The sequence below is a fragment of the Heptranchias perlo genome, chromosome 23, assembly GCF_035084215.1.
Source record: "Heptranchias perlo isolate sHepPer1 chromosome 23, sHepPer1.hap1, whole genome shotgun sequence".
Lineage (NCBI taxonomy): Eukaryota > Metazoa > Chordata > Chondrichthyes > Hexanchiformes > Hexanchidae > Heptranchias > Heptranchias perlo.
The window spans coordinates 45,613,793-45,637,633 of NC_090347.1; the positions used below are offsets into that span (position 1 = coordinate 45,613,793).

At 44.5% G+C, this 23,841-nt stretch overlaps 1 protein-coding gene across 3 annotated transcripts in view; it reads left to right on the forward strand.

Moving 5' to 3' along the window:
* Window positions 1-23,841, forward strand: part of eme1 (essential meiotic structure-specific endonuclease 1) — a 47,901-nt gene that overhangs the window by 6,239 nt on the left and 17,821 nt on the right. For all 3 annotated transcript variants that reach the window (XM_068004420.1, XM_068004417.1, XM_068004419.1), the window contains exons 2-6: window positions 4,258-5,200; window positions 11,406-11,545; window positions 16,832-16,921; window positions 19,264-19,385; window positions 21,220-21,349. In XM_068004420.1, the coding sequence (XP_067860521.1) occupies window positions 4,276-5,200; window positions 11,406-11,545; window positions 16,832-16,921; window positions 19,264-19,385; window positions 21,220-21,349 (1,407 nt within the window). In that variant the 5' untranslated portion in view covers window positions 4,258-4,275. The remainder of the gene's footprint in view (window positions 1-4,257; window positions 5,201-11,405; window positions 11,546-16,831; window positions 16,922-19,263; window positions 19,386-21,219; window positions 21,350-23,841) is intronic.

Genomic DNA, 23,841 nt, shown 5'->3' on the forward strand with positions numbered 1-23,841 from the left:
AGATCTTATTGAAACATACAAGATTGTGAGGGGGCTCGATTGGGTAGATGCTGAGAGGATGTTACCCCTCATGGGGGAATCTAAAATTAGGGGGCATAGTCTCAGAATAAGGAGTTGCCCGATTAAGATGGAAATGAGGAGGAATTTCTTCTCCCAGAGGGTTGTGAATCTTTGGAATTCTTTACCCCAAAAAGCTGTGGAGGTTGAGTCATTGAATACATTAAGGCTGAGTTAGACAAATTTTTGATCAGCAAGAGAATCAAAGGATATGGGGAAAGGGTGGGAAAGTGGAGTTGAGGTAAAAATCAGATCAGCCATGATCTCATTAAATGGCGGAGCAGGCTCGAGGGGCCGAATGGCCTATTCCTGCTCCTACTTCTTATGGTCATCCACTTTGGACCTAAGAAGTATTCTACAGACACATAAATAACAAAAGAAAATTCAGGATAGGGATGGGGCCACTAAGGGATACTCATGATTAACTCTCTTAAGGACCTAACAAAGATAGATCAGAGTGTTTTCTAAATGGTGCGAAGCTAGGAACTGTGGATGAGCAGAGAGATTATATAGAAATCACTAAAAGCTAGTGGGCAGGTAGAAAAATAATTAAAAAGGCTAATGGAATGTTGACCTTTATCTCAGGGGGCTGGAATGCCAAGGGGCGGAAGTTATGTTACAGAACTCTGGTTAGACCCCATCCGGAGTACTGCATTCAGTTCTGGGTACTGTGCCTCAAAAAGGATATATTTGGTCTTGGAGGGGGTGCAGCGCAGATTCTGGTGGGTGCGCTGACAGCAGAATGATCAGGGCCACAGAGGGGTCATGGGAGGGAAGTTATGGCAGAAATCGAGGTGGCCAGTTCTAGTGAGGAGTTTGGGCTGAGGGGCCCTGCCCCACTTCACTTGCCAGACCAGCATCTAGAAGTGGTGGTTTTCATAAGGAAAATCCAGACCTTTATGTCAGAGAAAGATGTGAACAGTCTGCTGCTTAGTGCTGGCCACTGAGGCACAAGGGAGCTACTGATGTGCTGGGGCCTGTGCAGAGAAAAGCCTCAAGGAGGATCGTTAGTACAGAAGAAAACTATACTAAACTATGTAGGAATGATACCAAGAAATCATTCTTCACAGAGGGATTGACACTTGATTCAAGGCGAGCCAAATGGCCTTGCTCATCCATAGTTATCTTGTGATTTTTTTTGAATGAAGAAGAGAAGGAGCAATGGAAGGAGGATGAGCAGCATTCATAGATACACATAACCCAATTGGTAGGAGTGAAGAGGAGGCACTGTGCAGTTTGTGTGCCAGAAATTCCCAACAGCTATTGCCTGTTTTCCAAAAGACACTGCATTATCTGCAGCTGTGGAGTAGAAGGCAATGCTGTTGTCTGTTGGCCCCGTACCTGTCGGCCATCTTTCCCGTAACTCCATGTTTGAACCTCTCCAATCAGGTTTCGGCCCCAATCAAAGTCAACAGTGACATCCTCTGTGACTGGCCGTGATGCACTATCTCTCCTCATCTTTATTTCAGTTGTTTTTAAACACGGCTAACCACATCATCCTTCTCCAACGCCTCTCCTCCGTTGTCCAGCTGATTGGAAATGCCTTTGCTTTGTTCCACCGTTACCTGTCCTGCAACGGCTTCTCTTACCGCCCCCATACAGTTACCTCGAGTCCCCCGTGGATCTACCCTTAGCTCCACCCTATTTCTCATCTACATGCTGCCCATTGGCGACATCATCCGAAGGCATGACGTCAGGTTCCACGTGTACACTGACGACACCCAGCTCTACCTCACCGCCACCTCTCCTCTCGACCCCTCCGCTGCCTGTGTTGTCAGACTGCTTGTCCAACATCCAGTCTTGGATGATCTGCGAATTCCTCGAATTAAACATTGGGATGACCAAAGACATTGCGCGGTTTTGAAAGTTGTGACAGGTTTTGAGAAGATCAATAGTGAAAGATTATTGGATCTCCTGTGGCTTTTCCCACAAAGTGAAGACAAAACAATTTTTAAAATATAATTGTTCTCAGGATGATAGTGGCAATGGTGCATTTATTACCTAGTTGCTCTGGGCTTTCTTGAACTGTTGCAATCATTTAATGCCAGTTCAGATGTCATTGAGTTACCATATATTGTAGGACTGAGTTCACGTGTAGCCTAGACTGGATAGGGGTGTCAGGTTGCCCTCCCTAAAGAACATTAGTGAACTAGTTAAGTTTTAATGATAGTGCCACCTTTTACCCCTAAGTTACTTAATTTATCAAATTCAGTGTTGTGTCCCCTAGGTTGCTAGTCCAGCACTGTAACCACTACACTGCTGTGAAGACCAAGTCCTGTCTATATACTGAGGACACCCTCCATCATATCGAGTGGCACTACCACCATGCTAAAGGATAGATTAAGAACAGATCTAGCAGCTCAAAACTGGGCATCCAGGAGGCACTGTGGTCCATTAGCAGCAGAATTGTATACCACCACAATGTGCCCTCATGGCCTGGCATTTTCCTCACTCCTCTGTCACCATCAAGCCAGGTGATCCACTCTAGTTCAATGAGGAGTGTAGAAAAGCATGCTGGGAGCAGCACCAGGCGTACCTGAAAATGAGGTGCCAACCTGGTAAAGCAACAACACAGGACTACTTGCATGCTAAACACTGGAACCAGCATGCTATACACAGAGCAAAGCAATCCTACAACCAATGGTTCAGGCCAACGCTCCATAGTCCTGCCACATCCAGTTGCAAATGGCTCCCCATCCTCAATGATGGCGGAGCCTAGCACATGAGTACAAAAGACAAAGCTGAAGCGTCCGCAATCATCTTCAGCTAAAAGTGCCAAGTGCTTGATCCTTCTTGGCCTCCTGAGGTCCCTACCATCATCATTCAGCCAATTTGATTATCAAGAAACTGTTGAATGCACTGGACATAGCAAAGTCTACAACATCCGGCTGTAGTGCTGAAGATTTGTGCTTCAGAACGAGCCATGCCTCTAGCCAAGCTGTTCCAGTACTTCTATGACACTGGCATCTGCCCGATAATGTGGAATTTTTTTTTCATTTATGGGATGTGGGCGTCGCTGGCAAGGCCAGCATTTATTGCCCATCCCTAATAACACTTGAGAAGGTGACGGTGAGCCATGTGGTCCATGTCCGTGTGGTGAAGGTATTCCCACAGTGCTGTTAGGTAGGAAGTTCCAGGATTTTGACCCAGTGACGATGAAGGAATGGTGATATATTTCCAAGTCAGGATAGTGTGTGACTTGGAGGGGAACGTGCAGATGGTGGTGTTCCCATGTGCCTGCTGCCCTTGTCCTTCTAGGTAGTAGAGGCCGTGGGTTTGGGAGGTGCTGTCGAAGAAGCCTTGGCGAGTTGCTGCAGTGCATCTTGTAGATGGTACACACTGCAGCCATGGTGCGCCGGTGGTGAAGGGAGTGAATGTTTAGGGTGGTGGATGGGGTGCCAATCAAGTGTGCTGCTTTGTCCTGGATGGTGTTGAGCTTCTTGAGTGTTGTTGGAGCTGCATTCATCCAGGCAAGTGGAGAGTATTCCATCACACTCCTGATTTGTGCCTTGTAGATGGTGGAAAGGCTCTGTGGAGTCAGGAGATGAGACACTCGCCGCAGAGAATTTTGTAGGTATGTCCTGTCTACAAAAAGCAGGACAAATCCGATACAGCCAATTATGGCCTTGTCAACTTGCTCTCAATTGTGAGCAAAGTGTTAGAAGGAGTCATCAAGTGGCATTTACTCACCAATAACCTGCTCCACGATGCTCAGTCTGGGTTCTGCCAGGAACACACTGCTCCAGACCTCATCAGCCTTCGTTGAAACATGGACATGAGCTGAATTCCCTGATGCAAGTCTCCTCTGTCTGCTTGCTGTCAGGGTCATATGTGAAATGAGTTTCTAGGCTCAGTCTAATTCTTGGTGGGTTTGGGAACTGGATTGAGATTGAAAACTAATTTGGAGGAATTAAATGGCAGAGAGGCCACAGGATGGCTGTTGTGGCAAATGGAAAAATTTAACATTGGTTGAGGCTGAGGCATATTGTTGGGGCAGAATAGAGGGAGCTTTACTGTACCTCTAACTTGTGCTATATGTGATCAGAGAGTGCTAGATACTGATACTGGGTGCCTGAAGTGGGAGGTGTTCCATTCCCCATCACAACCATTCTTCATCTTGAGCAGCACAAAACACCAAAAAATGGAAGTCCTTAGAATTCTATAAATGTCACTGTTTCAATTTTTTTCTCTGTTTGACAGCTTGGAGTTGACAGGAGGATGCTGTGGTGTGATGATGGTTCGGAAAAAGAAGCCAGTGACACAGACTTAAATAATGATTCAATTGAGCTGCCTGTTTTCAGCTTCACTGGCCTTCGAAGCCATACAGCCTGTGATGGCACATTGGATTTCAAACACAGAGCTCCAGAACAGACGGGTTCAATTGTCATAGAAGGCTCAGACTCTGAAAACTGTGACCCTCCATTGGTCAAAACTAGATGCTCTCAGCTGAATCTCAGCCACACTGTTAAGTGCTTGCCCAAGGAAGTAGTAACGGTTGTGAGTAGTGAGAGTGATGGTGAACAGGATCTAATAATCCCTCTGTTAGAGAGACTGAAGGCAAGGCTCACTGAGAACCAAAAGGTTGAGAAGTCTGACCACTCGCTTTCCGAATCTAGTCAAGAAAATTCCAGTCATAACTCTGCACTTGAGGCTTCAGTTCCCAATATCCCTCAACTTAGTCAAGTCGATCCCGAGACTAAGAAGACTGATGTTGCTGTGCTTAGTAAAGGCCAAGTTACCGGACCTTCGTTCATTAGACGGAGAGCTTTCCCATCTTGCTCTACATGGGACATTTCAGACTCTGATGACGGCGATGAAATTTGTGTGTTGCCATCATTAAAATCATGTGAGCCTCATTTAAATTCAACTCAGCTGAGTGATAGCAATGCATCGTGCTCCAGGGAAGGGGCATCAGATCCGTCGAACCCACAGAGAAAGATTAAACGGAATACAGAAGAAATAGAAAAGATTCATCAGGAGGCATTGAAAAAACGCCAGGAACGAGAGCAGCAGCGAGCAGAGAAGGAAAATGTTCGTCGGCAACGGGAGGAGGAAAAAGCTACAAGAAAGGCATCAGCTGACATTGAGAAGATGTTGCGACCCGGGGAATGCCTCAAACACATGCTGGTCTCCATTGATCCAGGTGAGTGTTTAAAAAAACAAAATGAATTAGATGTAATGAGAAAACAATGAGGACAGTTGTTACAGCAGAGCTTAAATTAGTCATTGTTGCAAAAATTATGTAGTTTAATAGCATAGTGGAAATACTATTTTAAGATTTTAAAAACCTACTGGATACAACAAGTTAGACTGTACTTCCACCTCTGGGTCTTGGACCTAAATCTGGCCCAGACTGATGGGATGAAAGTCTGCTGGCTATGGGATTCTATGTGAAATGAATTTGGGCAGCCTCAATCCAGCTGTGTGGGCTCGTTCCTCCAGTTCAGACACAGTTAACCCCAGTCCATCACCGGCATCTCCACATCAAGATTCACAAAATAAGTCTTCCAACAAAAAAAATACAATGAAAGGATAGTAAAGAAAAGAGATATTGGCTGTCAACCAATATGTGCTATAAGCCCACTGACTCCCACAGCTACCTTGATTACACTTCCCCTCACCCCACTTCCTGTCAGGGCTCTATTCCCTTCTCCTAGTTTCTCCATCTCTGCCTCATCTGTTCTGATGATGTCTCTTTCCACACTAGCTCTTCCGATGTGTATTTTTTTTTCCTCAACTGAGGATTCCCCTCCACTGTAGCTGGCAAGGCCCTCGACCATGTCTGTCTCATTTCCTGCACTTCTGCCCTCACCCCTTCCCCTCCCTCCCAGAACCATGGTAGGGTCCTCACCTTCCACCACACCAGTCTCCACATTCAACGTATCATCCTCCGCCACCTCCAGCGTGATCCCACCACCAAACACATCTTCCCCTCCTCTTTCAGCATTTCAAAGGAACCGCTTCCTCCGCAACACCCTGGTCCACTCTTCCATCTCCTTCCCACTGCACCTTCCTGTGTGAGCGCAGGAGATGCAACACCTGCCCTTTCACCTCCCTTCCCACCGCCTAGGGCCCCAAACACACTTTCCAGGTGAAACCGATTTACTTGTACTTCTTTCAATTTAGCATACTGTATTCACTGCTCACAATGCAGTCTCCTCTACACTGGGGAGACCAAACTCAGAATGGGTGATCGCTTTGCTGAACACCTCCGTTCAGTCCGCAAGCATGACCCTGACCTGCAGGTCGCTTGCCATTTTAATTCCATGTCCCACTTCCACTCTTACCCCTCTGACCTTGGCCTCTTGCACTGCTCCATTGCAGCTCAATGGAAGCTCGAGGAACAGCACCTCATCTTTCGATTAGGCACTTTACAACCTTCTGGACTTGACCTTGATTTCAAAAACTTCAGATCATAACCACTGCTCCCATTTATTTCAGACACCAGGTGCTAATAATGGTTCTGATGTTACTGTTTACAGCTCCTCAAGACCCATCTTTTATTTCTTTACTTGTCCCATTACCACCCTCCTTGACTTGCACCATCATCCCTTTTGTCATGTAATCACTCCTGCCCTCCACCCTATCAGAGACCTTCCCCTTTGTTTCATCCTCTCCTCCCCTCCCTTCCTCCCCACCCCCCTTTCCTTGACTCTGTACTTGCTTAAAAACTGTTTAATCTTCAACTTCTTCCAGTTCTGACGAAAGGTCATCGACCTGAAACGTTAACTGCTTCTCTCTCCACAGATGCTGCCTGACTTGCTGAGTATTTCCAGCATTTTCTGTTTTATTTCAGGTACAGTATCTCCCTCTTACCCCTCACACCAGCCAGTAGCAACTCGAGAGGAGTCGCTAAAACAGGGTGCTGCCTTACTCCTGTGATGCTGCATCTCTGAACACTCCTCCTTTCTCCCTCAAAATCCATGGTTGCAATAGCCCTTTAAATACACCAGTTCACAGCATGTCATTTGGGTGCACAGTATGCCTGCTGCGCAGCTTGGAGACGCGAAACCCGGAAGTTACATTTAAGGCCTTCAATTTAGTCGCGATCGCTTGAGCTGATGCACAGAAAATTTTTCCGGGTTTCCCACGTGACTATTTGACTATTTCTCCTCTTTCCCCCCCCCATGCCATGTTAAAATTATGCCACTCGTGGGTTGATTCGTAACTGAAGTGGCTTCACAAGCCACTCGGTCAGGGCAACCAGAGATGGGTAGTAAATGCTGGCCTTTCGAAAACCCACATTCCAAAAATGAATAATAAAAAAGACACACAGGCTCTATTTTCAAGTACCTATTACCTTTCACAGATTATTTTCAGTTTGAAGCAAGCAGGTAAACAAGGCTTTCCCCATAGCCCTGTAATTTTTTTCCCCTTTAAGTATTTATCTAATTCCCTTTTGAAAGTTACTATTGAATCTGCTTCCACCACCCTTTCAGGCAGTGCATTCCAGATCACCACAACTCGCTGGGTTTAAGAAAAAATGTTTCCTTGTGTCACTTCTCGCTCTTTTGCCGATCACCTTAAATCTGTGTCCTTTGATTTTCGACCCTTCTGCCACTGGAAACAGTTTCTCCCTATTTGCTCTATCAAAACCCCTCATAATTTTGAACACCTCTATCAAATCTCCCCTTAATCTTCTCTGATCTAAGGAGAACATCCCCAGCTTCTCCAGTCCCTCCACATAACTGAAGTCCCTCATCCCTGATACCATTGTAGTAAATCTCTTCTGCAATTTTCAATTGACCCCCAGCCTCATCAGCTTTTTGGGAGAGAGAGTTCCAGATTTCCACTACCCTTTGTGTGAAGAAGTGCATCCTAACATCATCCCTGAACGGCCTAGCTCTAATTTTAAGGTTATGCCTCCTTGGTCTGGACTTCCCCCACCAGAGGAAATAGTTTCTCTCTCTACCCAGTCAATTCCTTTAATCGTCTTAAACACCTCAATTAAATCACCCCTTAATCGTCTACTCAAGGGAATACAAACCCAGTCTATGCAGTCTGTCCTCATAATTTAACACTTTTAGCCCATGTATCATTCTGGTGAATCTGCGCTGCACCGCCTCCAAGGCCAATATCTTGTGCCCAGAACTGAATGCAGTACTCTAAATGGGGTCTAACTTGAGCTTCATATAACTGTAACATAATTTCCACCCCTTTGTATTCTAGCTCCCTTGAGATAAAGGCCAACATCCATTAGCTGTTTTAATCATTTTTTGTACCTGTTCACTAGCTTTTAGTGATTTCTGTGCTTGGACCCCTAAATCTCTCTGCTCCCTCATATTTCTTCAGCTTCTCACCGGTTAGAAAATACAGATCCCTGGGGGACACCACTAATCACATCCTGCCAATTTGAGTACATACCCTTTATCCCTACATGCCTCCTAACCAATTTCCTATCCGTGTCAGTAGGATGCCTCCAATTCCGTGTGCTCTCATTTTTGTTAACATCATGTTATTAAAGTGTTTCTTTCAGTAGGGAACCAGGTGCTGTATAGAAACACACAGAATCTACAACACGGAAACAGGCCATTCGGCCCAACCAGTCCGTTTGGCGTTTACCCTCCGTGCAAACAAATTGTCTGTTCCCATATCCCTTCAACTCCTTTTCCTTCATCCACCTATTGAATCTAATCTTGAATGTTGACATAGTTTCTGCATTGACCACTAATCCTGGAAGTAAATTCCACAGCCTCTCAACTCTGTGTGAAGATGTTTCTCCTGTCCTATGTTCTAAATCTCTGACATTTAATCTTGTATCTATGGCCCCTTGTTCTTGACCTGTCAACGACTGGAAACAGTCTGCTTCTATCTACCCTGCCCCACCTTTTCATAACTTTAAACATTTCTAGCATATCACCCCTGCTTGCTCGACGAGTTATTTTGACATCTCCTGAAGGGTTAACCTGGTACGTTAATGGAGGTACAATTTGCAGATCATGATATGCAGATTTGAGGATTTTTTTTTTGTCAGCATGGTGTAACTTTCTGTGATTGTTACCTCCTCTCCATGTGCTCTACTTCATGTTTTACCGCCTGAAGGCATTAGATCCTTCTTTTACCGCGCCACACAAAATATTTCAGTCCTGTGTTTTGCACTCAATCATTTAAATGATATTTAATAGCCATAAATTTGATTTAATTCTGCAACTACCTTTCTTTAATGTGGAATAAAAGAACCATTTGACTCATTTGGAACAGTCTTGTTGGTACACTTGTGTAAGTGAAATAACTATTTCAAAATAGCCAGTTGATGGGATAATAGGTTTTGTCAAATGTATTAATTTTATTGAGTTGTGTATGCTTTCTCAGGTCATAGTATGATACAGAATAACAGGATACAGAACAGGTGTTGGAAATATGTTAGTAATGCTACCAAGGAATGTTAATCCTTCTTAATAATAACTTACACGATGATTCGGGCCCAAGTGTGACTGAACATGCAAGCTTTATTATAGACACAAGAACAACGTTCTAATGCAGTTATACCAAACAACAAGTATTTGTATAACAATGTTCTAATACAGTTATATCAAATAAACAAGGATTGTACAACCTGCTTGTCTCTAGGAGATGTCAGGCTGATCAGACCTGGTTCATATGGTATATGGACTTCCGCTGTCCCGAGAAGCTGCATGTAACATTTAATGGGACAAAGCTCCAATTGTTGCATCTTTCTGAAGCATATTTGCTTCTAGTAGCTCAATGACATTAGCCCCATGACGTCATCTGTCCTGGACATCTTTTTCCCCCTCTTTCCCCCCCCCCCCCCCCCCTCAACCAGGGTGCCCATTATTCCAGACATCTTTTGGATAGCCATTCTATGGTGTTAACTGTTGTCAGTTCTGTCTAGTGTATGGGGGAGGGATGTGCCCGTATCTTTCTGTGTAGGCATGTCCACAATCTTAATTTGGATTGTTCGGATACAGACATTTAAACTGTCTCATCCTGTGTCAATCACGAACAGAGCTCCTGCAATTACCATAACAGGATTAGTCGGTGTTGATGTTCTGAGCCTTTGATCATGCCTTGGGACTTCTGTTATCTGTTTCTGACAATTGATCTTCAATGTTTCCTACTGTTTCACACTTCTGTTGTCTCTGAAATCTTCCCAATCACTTTGCATAATATCAGACTTACCATTTCCTGTGGCATATTGGCACCCTTTTTCTTTGTCTTACAGACACGGGGGTGATTTTATCCCCCAAGAACGGGTGAATTGGGTGCCGGTGGGAGTTGAAAATAATTTTTTTTGGGTCGCAACTGCAAAGTTTTCAGACTTTGCGCTTCCAGTGGGAAGCCTGTACTTTTACGCGCCCAAGTTACACCTGGAAATAAAGCCGGGTTGCGGTCGCGATCCAAAAAACAACTATTTTCAAATCCCACTTGCCCCCAACCCACCTGTTCTTGGGGGCTAAAATCACTCCCAGTTGCGACCCAAAAAAAATTATTTTCAACTCCCACCGGCCCCCAATTCACCCGTTCTTGGGGGGTTAAAATCACCCCCGTGTGGTCTGCGTTTGCCACAGCATCACTTTTTAGCCAAACGCCTGAAGCTTTGTATGATTGGATACTTGATTATGATTTGGTATAGAAATCTTATTTCTTACAACAGGTTATTAGATCATTTAAGTTCAGGTTTTGCAAGTAGTTGCAAATACATACATTGGTCTTACTCAACTGTACAATCTTCATACTTAAATATCGCCTGAACCTGCAGTGATGAATCTCTGGGTCCTATTTGATCCTGAGCTGAGCTTCAAATCCCATACACTGTCCATCTCCAAAATTGCCTCTTCCCGCCTCCTTAAAATTATCAGCCTCTATATCCCTACCCCACCCCACACCCATATTTTTGTCACCTCTCGGCTCGACTTTCCAGTGCTTACCTGGTTGGTTTCCTGAACTCCACCCTCCAACTCGTTCAAACCACAGCCACCTGTGTCATACTAAATTCCATTCACCTATCACAGCTTGCCTGTTGGCCTCCACTCGATCCCTGTCCTCAATGTGCAACCTTCAGTGACTGCTGTATCAATTTCAAAAGCTTTGTACTTGTTTAGAAGTTCCTCTGTGGACCCTGCCGTTGTAACCACCTACTCCCTAGCTTATGCCCTCTGGTCTTCTGTGCGCCATTGTAAGTTGGCTGCACCTCCGGCCTTTCAATTCCAGCCTATTATTCAATATTGACCCCACCCCCCGCACTCCCTCCCCCTTCCTCTCTCCCATTCCACCATCGGTGGCAGAGCCTTATTCATCAAATCTCTGCATCACCAAAATCTTGGTGAAACCTGACGAATGCTACTGCACATGTGAACCTGATTTATCTTTTTGTTTCACCTTCACAGGACTGCTTCAGGTAGAAGGAGGAGGGCAATTGCTGAGCACTCTGCAGGCCATGAAGGTTAGCTGTGTGATAGAGAATCAGACAATTCCCTACAGTGTGACCTGGAGGAGGAGACAGCCTTGCATTTCAGGGCAGCAGATGGTATGTGATATTCTTGTATTCTTCTGTAAGCTGGCTGGCGTTGGAAAAATCTACTTGTTAACTAAGCATGGATGAATTACTCTAGGTTTCCAAATAATGAGTGCATATATCCAGAATTACCATGAGCATATTGTAGACTTAGGAATTCCCATTGAAATTTCACTAATTATTTAAGAAAATATCACTGTGAAATTTTTGTCTGCTATCTATGAAGTCCTACATGAATCTTGATATGGGGATGTTACAATTGTTCACGTGACCTTGGGGGAGAGAAGAGAAAAAACAGTCTGGGTTCTGCTCTTGACCACAATCCAGTGGCCTGTGCACTTTGGGTAAAGACCTGGATCAGGTTCAACTGATGTCCCACCATCACCACCACAGGCCAGTAGCCTGCCGCCATTCGCATGTTTAACTCGCATGTGAAGAATGGCTACCTGAGTAAGTCAGTGGAGGACAGCAGATACCATGGAAGCATACCCCAAGTACAAGTTAAATGTTGCATCAACCTACTAATTCCAGAGCAAACCTGTTGCCTCTCTGTCTCTGATCCTTTGGTAGGTTTATTGTTCTGTCTCCTGGTTTCAGTCTTGGCATGCTTGCCTATGAGTCAGAATGTTGTGGGTTGAAACCCCATTCTAGAGATTCGAGCATATAATCCAGTACTGAGGGAGTGCTGCACTGTTGGAGGTGCTGTTTTTCAGGTGTGCCATGAAATCCCGTCTGTCCTCATGTGGATGTGAAAGATCCCATGGCACTTTTCAAAGAGGAGCAAGGCATTCTCCCAGTGTCCCTCAACCAACATCACTAAAACAGATTATCTGGTCATTCATCTCATTGCTGTTTGTGGGGCTTTACTGTACACAAATTGACTGCCACGATTCCCTACATTATAACAGTGACTAAACTTCAAAAGTACTTCATTGGCTGTGAAGCACTTGGAGATGACCTGAGGATGTGAAAGGCACTACATAGATGAAAGTTTATTAGTTTGTCCTTGTTGGATAATATCAGATTGGTTCAGTTGATAGTACACTCATCTCTGAATCAGAAATCTGTGTGTTCAACTCTGACTACTTGATTTGAGCACTGAATCTAGGTTGATGCTCCACGACAGTACTGAGCAAGTGCTGCATTGTCTGAGGTGCTGTTTGTCATATGAGATATTAAATTGAGATCCAGTTCACTTGGATATTAAAGATTCCATGATAATATTTCAATAAAAGCAGGGCGTATCCCAGCCAGTGTTCATCCCTCAATCAACACCACCAAAAAGATGATTAACTGGTGACTCTTCTCATAGGTGTTTGTTGCTGCATTTCAGAAGCAATTCATTGTATGTGAGTGAAGTCTTTTGAGATTTGTTTTCCTTCTACATTGTCCCATCAAACACTCCTAGGGCAAGTACAGCATGGGACCCTCTCTCTACTCACCCCCAGCAATGAACAACTTCAGAATAGTGCCCCCTCTTTTTTTCTTCCATTTCCTACCCTAGGCACCTGTCACCTCCTGAGCAGCCAAATTAAGGACTATTTTGTGCTGTGTACCTATACCCAAAGGAAACTAGTCAAACTCCTTGTGGGAGTCTTATGACCTGCAGAAAGAGGAGATTTTTATTTCATCAGTTTGGGCTGGATTTGGACCCAGGTACCAGAAGTAAAAGGCCAGTACCTCAACCACTATGACTCCAGCCTGATGTTTTGTTAAGCAACTAATTAAATGCTACAAACATTTTCAGAGGCGAGTTCCAATCCTTCTGATTTCAGCTTTATCATTTTTGAAAGTTGTTCATCCTGAGAGGGCTCCTTGTTTTTTTTTGGCAAAACAATTTGCTGCCCTAGTATTTTTCCATTAGCATACACTAGGGACACCTTCCAGCATGAATAACTGGATTATGATCAGGTGGAGGTATAATAGCTCTCCCCACCCCCACCCCCCCCCCCCTTCATGCATCTACCCAATTGTAGTACACCACTACTAACCTAGGAAAATATCAACCACTCTATCATGCCAGGGATCAAACCTGGAACCTTTCTGGTCTATATGGTGAAGTACCACGCCATACATTGTATTTGCTTACTGAGGCATCCAGGGTGCATGATCTCATCGCTCTGTGCCTAGGTGTGGGATGTGTTATATACTCGGAACAATAAATGGCACAATGCTTTTTCCTCACATCTTACTGGAATTGGCCCCATATCCCCACCCTTTCCTGACCTTTTGAGAAAGGCAAAAAAAAACACATGATCGTTAGCAAAGTTAAGAAATCTCTGTCAAAGATTTCTCTCTGGCCCCTGAAAGGTGATCAGACAAGCCCGAGGAGACACCAATCCATTGGTTATTATTCAGAATCTTATCTTCCTGCTTTCGTAATCTCATTGTTTTCCAAAAATGTGCCTAACTCCTCCTTGAATTGTGCAAGAAGTCAGACCTACTACCCACTTCCACAGGTTGATCATCCTTTGAGAAAAATAAAACTTCCACGCATCGAACCTTATTCCCTGCTTCCTCAATTTTAAATAGGTGCTTCCAGTTCTGGCCCCATCACCCCAAACAATCTCTCTATCTGTATGTTATCAATGCTCTTAATCATTTTGAAAACCTGAATGTGATCACTTCTAAGTCTATACCTCTCCAGCGATCCAAACCCAACACATAAAGCCTATGTCCATAACTCAATGGCCGGGTTCATCCTTGCTGTCCTCCTGTACCTTTTCTAGATCTAAAATACCTTTTTGAGGTGGAGGAATCAAATAGGTACACAATACTCCAAATGAGGTCTCACCAAATCCTTATATAACCCTCTTATCATGCCCCTAACTTTACACTGAACGATCTGGGCAATACACCATTTGCCTGACAAGCCCTTCCTGTCACCTTTAATCGACATGCTATATTTCACCTGAATTTTGCACGTCTAGGTATATATCTTCACATCTAACTACTTTCAAGGACATTTTCCAACCTTGGATCCAATTCCCCAGTCCATCCAGATCCTGGTTTAACCTATTTTCTTCTAAGATCCTGACTATACCATACAATTTTGTATCATCTGCAAATTTTACAACTGTGCTATCTATACCCTGCTCCAAGAAACATAATAAATAGAAGGGGGAGCCCAGCACATTTCCATGGGGCACCATACTAGGAAACAGCCCCATTTAAAAGCATACTTTACCTACGGCCCTATAGTTAATTTGCGATCCATCTTGCAATATCCCCCTTGACAGCTGCTCAAAATCATCCTTGTGTTGGTGTTTATCTTGTGGGAATTTCATCATATAGAACAAAATAGGTGGCAGATCTTACTGGATCTCCAGGTTACTGCCCCCACCACTGCTCCTAGACACAACCAAGTCCTACATGGGTATTCAGTGTCCTGGGACTGTTGCCTGTCTCACCCAAATTCACTCTTGAAATTTTCTTCCACTGACCCACCTTCACCACCATTTTGATTCCTCAATTCTTCATCCAATTTTCTCCGTTATTCTAACCCATTTTTCCCCAGGGACCTGAGAGCTGTGAAACTCCTTACTACCCTGCCTCTTGCAATCTTAAAGCTTTTAAAAACCCAAACCTGACAACATCCGGGCTGTAGTGCTGAAGTCTTGTGCTCCAGAACTAGCCGCGCCTCTAGCCAAGCTGTTCCAGTACAGCTACAACACTGGCATCTACCCGACAATGTGGAAAATTGCCCAGATATGTCCTGTCCACAAAAAGCAGGACAAATCCAATCCGCCCCATCAGTCTACTCTCAATCATCAGCAAAGTGATGGAAGGTGTCGTTGACAGTGCTATCAAGCGGCACCTGCTCACCGATGCTCAGTTTGGGTTCTGCCAGGACCACTCTGCTCCAGACCTCATTACAGCCTTGGTCCAAACATGGACAAAAGAGCTGAATTCCAGAGGTGAGGTGAGAGTGACTGCCCTTGACATCAAGGCAGCATTTGACCCGAGTGTGGCACCAAGGAGCTCCAGTAACATTGAAGCCAGTGGGAATCGGGGGCAAACTCTCCAGCGGCTGGAGTCATACCTAGCACAAAGGAAGATGGTAGAGGTTGTTGGAGGCCAATCATCTCAGCCCCAGGACATTGGTGCAGGAGTTCCTCAGGGCAGTGTCCTAGGCCCAACCATCTTCAGCTGCTTCATCAATGACCTTCCCTCCATCATAAGGTTAGAAATGGGGATGTTTGCTGATGATTGCACAGTGTTCAGTTCCATTTGCAACCCCTCAGATAATGAAGCAGTCTGAGCCCGCATGCAGCACGACCTGGACAATATCCAGGCTTGGGCTGATAAGTGGCAAGTAACATTCGTGCCAGACAATGACCATCTCCAACAAGAGTCTAACCACCTCCCCTTGACATTCAACAGCATTACCATCGCCAAATCCCCCACCATCAACATCCTGGGGGTCACCATTGACCAGAAACTTAACTGGACCAGCCATATAAATACTATGGCTACGAGAGCAGGTCAGAGGCTGGGTATTCTGCGGCGAGTGACTTACCTCCTGACTCCCCAAAGCCTTTCCACCATCCACAAGGCACAAGTCAGGAGTGTGATGGAATACTCTCCACTTGCCTGGATGAGTGCAGCTCCATCAACACTCAAGAAGCTCGACACCATCCAGGACAAAGCAGCCTGCTTGATTGGCACCCCATCCACCACCCTAAACATTCACTCCCTTCACCACTGGCGCACAGTGGCTTCAGTGTGTACCATCCACATGATGCACTGCAGCAACTCGCCAAAGCTTCTTCGACAGCACCTCCCAAACCCACGATCTCTACCACCTAGAAGGACAAGGACAGCAGGCACATGGGAACAACACCACCTGCACGTTCCCCTCCAAGTCACACACCATGCTGACTTGGAAATATATCGCCATTCCTTCATCGTCGCTGGGTCAAAATCCTGGAACTCCCTTCCTAACAGCACTGTGGGAGAACCTTCACCACACGGACTGCAGCGGTTCAAGAAGGCGGCTCACCACCACCTTCTCAAGGGCAATTAGGGATGGGCAATAAATGCTGGCCACATCCCATGAACAAATTTTTTTTTAAATCACCTAATCATCCAATGCTTTACCTTGCCTTCTCTTCTACTCATTTGAACCTTGCTAATGCCCTGCCCTTTGGCTTGGGCCCTTCACCTTGGTTTCTCAATTATTACAAATAAAAGCCCCAGTTTAATAGTCCTGTGCCGCCGTCACCAGCCAGACCCCTGTGTTGTAACTCGTGTTTATAATTTGATATTAAAATGGTGTCCTGGCAACTATCTTAATAGAATGAAGAGACAGACTGGGTGGATGAGCCTCATGTTGTGATCCATATTCCACTGGATGCGTTTGTGTCGATGGTTCACACCTACAAACGGGTAAAATTACATATTTACAATTTATATATTTTCTCGTCGTGTTTCAGCTCTGACACCTAGAATGGCCAAAACCAGGCACTCAAATAGTTGAATTGCTGGTGGATTTCCAGCATTCACATTTATTTTTTAATGTATAGAATCAGTTTCTTAGCAACTTCTGCCTTAAACAGTAGCTCCTAAAATCAATTGTTTTTCTCATTTAATATATAAATTCCCTGTTACATTTGGTCATATCTTGCCAGGTCCACATGTAATTCCTGGACAACAGGGCTGGCAGAAGCTTCCCTAGTAGCATTGTGGGTGTCAGTAAGTATTCTTTTAACAAAGTTTCCCTGATGATCCAGTGGAGACACAAGATCTCAGGCTTGATTCCTGCTCTGTGTTGAGACAGCTGATCTCAGCCAGAGCAGCAGGTGGACCCAAGGTGAGGAAGGAGGAAAAAAAAAAATCAGCCCTGATTCTCTCTCTTGGTAAAGACAGGATTGCGTTAGGCTGTGATGTTCCTGCTTGGTTGGACAGCCTGTCGATACTCACTGTCTAGGTTCAAGCCTGAAGAATGGCCACTTGGGTAAGTTATCATCGGCTGGCCAGTGCTGGTGGAACCATACCCGAGCCAGAGCCAGTGCTTTCAGGAGAGGGGAGAAAACGAGCTCCTGCCAGGCCAGTTCACAGTTGGACTCTTGGGCACGTGCAGAAATGGTGGGAGTGACGTCGCATCAGATTTCAATCCTCAGAGTGGAGAGGGGGAGGGAGAAATATCTTAACCTGTCCTCACTCACTTCTTTGACGTAACCAAGATCACATGCAAAACTCTCAAAGAATCATAGAATGGTTACAGCACAGAAGGAAGCTATTCGGCCATCAAGTCCATGCCGGCTCTTTGCAAGAGCAATCCAATTAGTCCCACTCCCCTACCCTTTCCCCGTAACCCTGCAAATTTTTTTCTTTCAAGTACTTATCCAGTTCCCTTTTTGAAAGCCACAATTGAATCTGCCTCCACCACCTCCCCTGGCAGTGCATTCCAGATCGTAAACACTTGCTACGTAAAAAAAGTTTTTCCTCACTTCTTTGTCTTTGGTTCTTTTGCCAATCACCCTAAATCTGTGTCCTCTGGCCTCGACCCTTCCGCCAATGTAAACAATTTCTCTCTATCTACTGCCTAAAACCTTCATGATTTTGAACACCTCTATCAAATCTCCTCTCAACCTTCTCTGCTGTAAGGAGAACAACCCCAGCTTCTCCAGTCTATCCACATAACTGAAGTCCCTCGTCCTGGAACCATTCTACTAAATCTTTTCTGCACCTTCTCTAACGCGTTCACATCCTTCCTAATTGGACACAGTACTCCTGTTATAAAGGTTCATCATAACTTCCTTGCTTTTGTACTCTTCCTCTATTTATAAAGCCCAGGATTCTGTATGCTTTTTTAACTGCTTTCTCAACCTAACCTGCCCTGCCACCTTCAACAGTTTGTTCACATATACCCCCAGATCCGTCCGTTCCTGCACCCCCTTTAGAATTGTATCATTTAGTTTATAGTGCTTCTCGTTCTTCCTGCCAAAATGTAACATTTTGCACTTCTCGGCATTAAATTTCATCTGCCACGTATTTGCCCATTCCACCAGCCTGTCTTGAAGCCTATCACTATCCTCCTCACTGTTCACTACACTTCCAAGTTTTGTGTCATCTGCAAATTTTGAAATTGTGCCCTGTACACCAAGTCCAAGTCATTAATATATATCAAGAAAAGTAGTGGCCCTAGTACCGACCCCTGGGGAACACCACTGTACACCTCCCTCAAGTCCGAAAAACAACCGTTCACCGCTGCTCTCTGTTTCCTGTCACTTAGCCAATTTCGTATCCATGCTGCCACTCCCCTTTTATTCTATGGGCTTCAACTTTGCTGACAAGCCTATTATGTGGCACTTTATCAAACGCCTTTTGAAAGTCCATATACAGAAAATCAACCGCATTGCCCTCATCAAGCCTGTCTGTTACCCCTCATGGAAAAATCGACAGAATTGCTGCTGAATGCAATCCCCAAAATACCAATACAAATCCCAGAGTCCAATGTAGTAAAAACAGAATTTGACTTGTTCAATCACCATAAGCCATTGGCCCTGAATGTAAGGAATAACAGCCCCATCGTACGTTATAGGCAAGGCTACTAGTTCCCGCTTTCATGGAAAAACAGGCAGAATTTGGAAATACGTGCCATAAAACACCATTAAAAATCCTGTATAATAAAACAGAACTTGACTAGGACTGATTGTGACAACTCATTAAACTCTCAAGCTTCCCTTCAGGTTGACACCTACCTTGTTTCTTTTCTCCCCACCTAGGAAGTGCGAGGTGCTGCTCCTGAGGGCCGGGCGACATTACAGAGTTTTGCTCTTGGTATTCTCCAGAAAAGTGCTGGGAGAGTTCCTTCTTTGGTCATTGTGGAATTGGAAAAGTATTTCAGGTGAGAACTGCATTGAATCTTTTTTGAAATGCTTTCTTGGATTCTGTTTTTCCTCATTGTCCTAAAGCAGCTGCTGTCTGCTGCCACTCAGTGCCATCTCTTGAAATTCATGAAAATGGCTGTATTTATGGGGAGTATATCTATAGTCATCGTGGCCAGTGTGGATTGAGGTACTGTGGAAAGTCATCCAGATAAGAAAAAGATGATGTCGTCCCTGAGGCTGAGCCAGGAGACATTCTTTGAGACCTGCCCCTTGTGATTAATCCAATGTCAGCAGCTGGCATGTCGAAAGCAGCCTCCACATGCCAAAAATTCGATGCACACTCCCCCGCACTCAAACATGGCAACTGTGGTACAACCAAAATCCATCAAACGCTGACAGAACAGTATGCACTCGTGGCACTGCCAGTAGCTTGAGTCAGTCCCCAGGGGTGTTCACATCCCCCGGCACTAACACATTCACTGCCTTGTACACTGAGTCTAATTATATATTGTGTTGTAATCCAATAACAATTGCAGTAGAAAAGGAGAGGGTAGGTGGGCAATTCCAGAGCACGACCCGTACTTCCCTCTCTAAATATACAGTATTAGGGGTTTAGTTGGTCGAACCATTTTGTAATATCATCCTCACCAGAAGGTCCTGGAGTTGGTTTCAGCTAGGGTGGCAACTGTGTAGGATTTAAACCCCGACTTTCAGGATTATAATTTAATGCACTCTAAGGACTGGTTCCACGGTACTGGTATTATGGTTAAAGGCAAAACAGATTTATTAAGCACATCACAATTAGTACAAAAAGGTGATACTTAACAAAGAGAAATAGTTACAGTCTGTTCCTTGAAACCTTGGAAGTATCCCTCCAAGTGACTGTGGCGTGGTCTCTCTCTCTCTCTCTCTCTTGCTGTGTTCTATTGACTGAAGGGTTCTCTTCTTGCTAGAATCTTGTGCGCCTTCCTCAGCTTTTGAGGTCTCTTCTTATACCCTTTTTCAGTCTATGTGGCAGTTCACTATCACATCCACATCTCTCAGCCTTACCATTAGTCATGTCTCTCAGCCTTCAGAAGTTACATCCCAAGCATAACTCCTGGTTCCATCTGTGCCTTGTTGCAGACTTAACGGTACCTTATCTTAGAGTTTACATTGCCAGCCTTCACAGGACCCTGTTTGTATAAACAAACTTCTATTCACTAGAGATAGCCAGACCTGAGCCTGGGTGACTCCTTGATTTATTTAACCTTTAGTCCCATTTATCTACATGTCTTTGGACATTATGCCCTCATAGCACATTCTCCCTTAGCCCTGTGCTTTCTCAAGGTCTGCTAATTCCCACTTGCAAACTTGACTATAATAACCATCATGCATCCTTCTCTGTCCACCAGCACTTTCTTATTAAACACATATTACGTGGTTCATACTATATTAATACACAGTACAGTTTACATTTATAGATACATAGATTCATAATACATTTCATTCTACTTCTACTATTGATTATAATTATACTAAATTATATTTGTTATTGGGTTAATTCTTACAGCTGGGACATGACTGTTGGCCTCAGCATCCCAGAGCTTGGAGGTGGTAAACCTGCTCCTGATTACTATCCAGTGACCTCCGCCTGAAAGTGCACGAATCTGGGCATTCAGTGAGAATACCATCGGATTCAGCTGTGAAGCTGTCTTTGATCAAATAGTTTGCTGATAATTGCTGTCTAGGGATGCACGCTAAGAATTGGATGAGGTACAGGAGGGCTGCCAGCTAAAATCAGCATCTTCAGGAGAGATGGGGAGAGAAAAATAAATGTCATTTTATGTTTTCTTTATGTTCCCTCTGCAGGCCACAGAAGAAGCACAAGTCACAGGAGGAGCACCAGCAGATAGCACCCAATGAAAAACAAAACAAACGGAGAAAGAGGAAAGGCTGTGTGCACCATGTGCCTCCGATATCCCGAGTGGATGTAGAATTAGTGAGTCTTCACTGACTTCAGGGCCACAGTGCTGCTTTGTTTTCACAGAAAATATCCATATAGTAGCTCAGCAGAGGATATACTGAACTGTATCATGAGGAAGAAAAAGACTGTGGATGCTGGAAATCTGAAACTAAAACAGAAAATGCTGGGATACGATCAGGCCAGGCAGCACCTGTGGAGAGAACAGGGGAGTTAGTGTTAGTTGTGGGCCTTTATCCTGAACTTTAACCTGTCTGTTCTCTTCACAGACGCTACCCGACCTGCTGAGTATTTCCAGCATCTTCTGTTTTTCTAGGATCTTTCAGTTTTTATTTGTATTTATTTGTGCCCCTTCAGTACCTCAGCCAAGTGACTGATCTTCATTTGTGAGCATTGACTGGGTGTATTGGTAGGCTATTTGACCATGGAATGCATCTCAGCTCAGCCCAATCCTACCCTTGGGACGTTTTACTACGTTAAAGGCGCTATATAAATGCAAGTTGTTATTGTCGTCCTCACATTCACATTCCAGTAGTGATGGTAATTAGGAACAGGCTGATTCTTTCACTGTCTCTAATGAGTCTACAATGCGGGATGCCGAGACCACTTGTCGTATCCCAATTGCTGCTTGCTGAGATTGGCTAGCTCACTGCAGACCAGAGAAGTATCTATAATTCTTTTTGTGTTTTTTTTTAAGTTTAAAAATAGCAGCAAGCACAGAGAAGCAGGGCATGAATTTCTGGTCAAAACTCTTCACTGTTCAGTTCCTGATCACAGCCCAGAGTCTGTCATGAGGAGACACTGAGTACGAGAAAGATCTCCAGTATGGAGGAGAGGGGGAACAAAAATTAGTGGGCAAATCAACCTTGGCTTTTTAAAAATTATTCATTCTAGGCATGTGGGCATTGCTGGTAAGGCCAACATTTATTGGCCATCTCTGGTTTCATACAACTGAATGGCTTGCTAGGTCACTTCAGAGGACAGCTCTGTCAACCACATTGGTGAGGGACATACAAACATATGAAATTGACAGGCAGGAAAACACCAGCTGGTCCATCAAGCCTTCCCCGCACCATGGCCAGACCATCATGGCTAAACACTCTTCTTCCACCCCCCCCCCCCCACCACTTCACACCCACCCCCACAGCCATGTAATCTCCTGGAAGAGGCAAAAAAAAAAATAGGGCCAATAAGGGGAAAAAAAGCTCTGTAAAATTCCTCTTCGACCCCCTCAAGTGATCAAAACTAGTGCAGAAGATCTGAGTGTCCAAGTGTTATCTGTAAATACTCACCTTGTATATGATGCAATTGCTGTCCTGGTCAGGAACTGACCCAGCTCTCTTGAAGGCAGGCAGAGAGTCAGCACCCACCACACCAGCCAGCAATGTATTCCAGAGGCTCACAATTGTCTGGCAATAGAAGAACCGCCCAACATCCAGTCTATTCCTACTCACACTCTTAAATAGTTTAAACTCATGTCACCTGGTCCGCCCCAATCTATCCAGCCCTTTAATTATTTTATAGACCTCTATCAGGTCACCTCTAGGTCTACGCTGCTCTAAAGTAAATAGACCAAGGTCCTTGCGCTTATCTGAGTAGCTGAGGTTCTTTAAGCTGGGAATCATTCTTATGGCCCATTTCTGGACCTTTTCCAAGGCCACTATATCACCCACCATATAGGGGGAATCAAAACTGAGCACAGTACTCTAGATGCGGCCTTACCAGTGACCAATATAGTGTCAAAATGGTGTCCTTTGATTTATACTGAGTGGTTCTATTAATACAACCCAATACCTTGTTAGCTTTAGCTACAATTTCTCTACATTGGTCATGAACCTTTATTGATCTGTGCACAGTAACACCAAGATCTTTTTCTCTCAACCTCTTTCAGTATTGTTCTCTGCAAATGATACGTACATAATGTGTTGGCCCTACTAACACGCATGACACTACATTTATCTAAATTAAATGCAATTTGCCAACGTGTGGCCCACTCCCCTAGCACATCAAAATCTTTTTGGATGTGATTGCACTCTTCTATTGTCTTAACCCTTGCACATATTTTGCTGCTATCTGCAAACTTACAGACCATATTCCCAACACCACTGTCCAGGTCATTAATAAAGATTGTGAACAGTAGTGGACCTAGGACTGATCCCTGGAGGACACCACTAGTAACATGTCTCTAGGCTGAAACACATCCGTTACCTACAACTTTTTGGCTGTGGGATTGGATCCAATTCCCAATCCATTATTTCAAATTTCTACTGAGACTACAAGATTCTATCTTGTGAAGTTAACCTAGTGTGAGGTACCTTATCAAAGGGTTTCTGGAAGTCCAGATAGGCTGGACTGAAGTCACATGTAGACCATAAGTCAGGACAGCAGGTTTCTTTCCCTAAAGGACATTAGATTTTTATGACAATCCAACAGCTTCATGGTCACGTTTACTGATACCAGCTTTTTTAAAACTGAATTCAGATTCTCAAACTGCCATAATGGGATTTGAT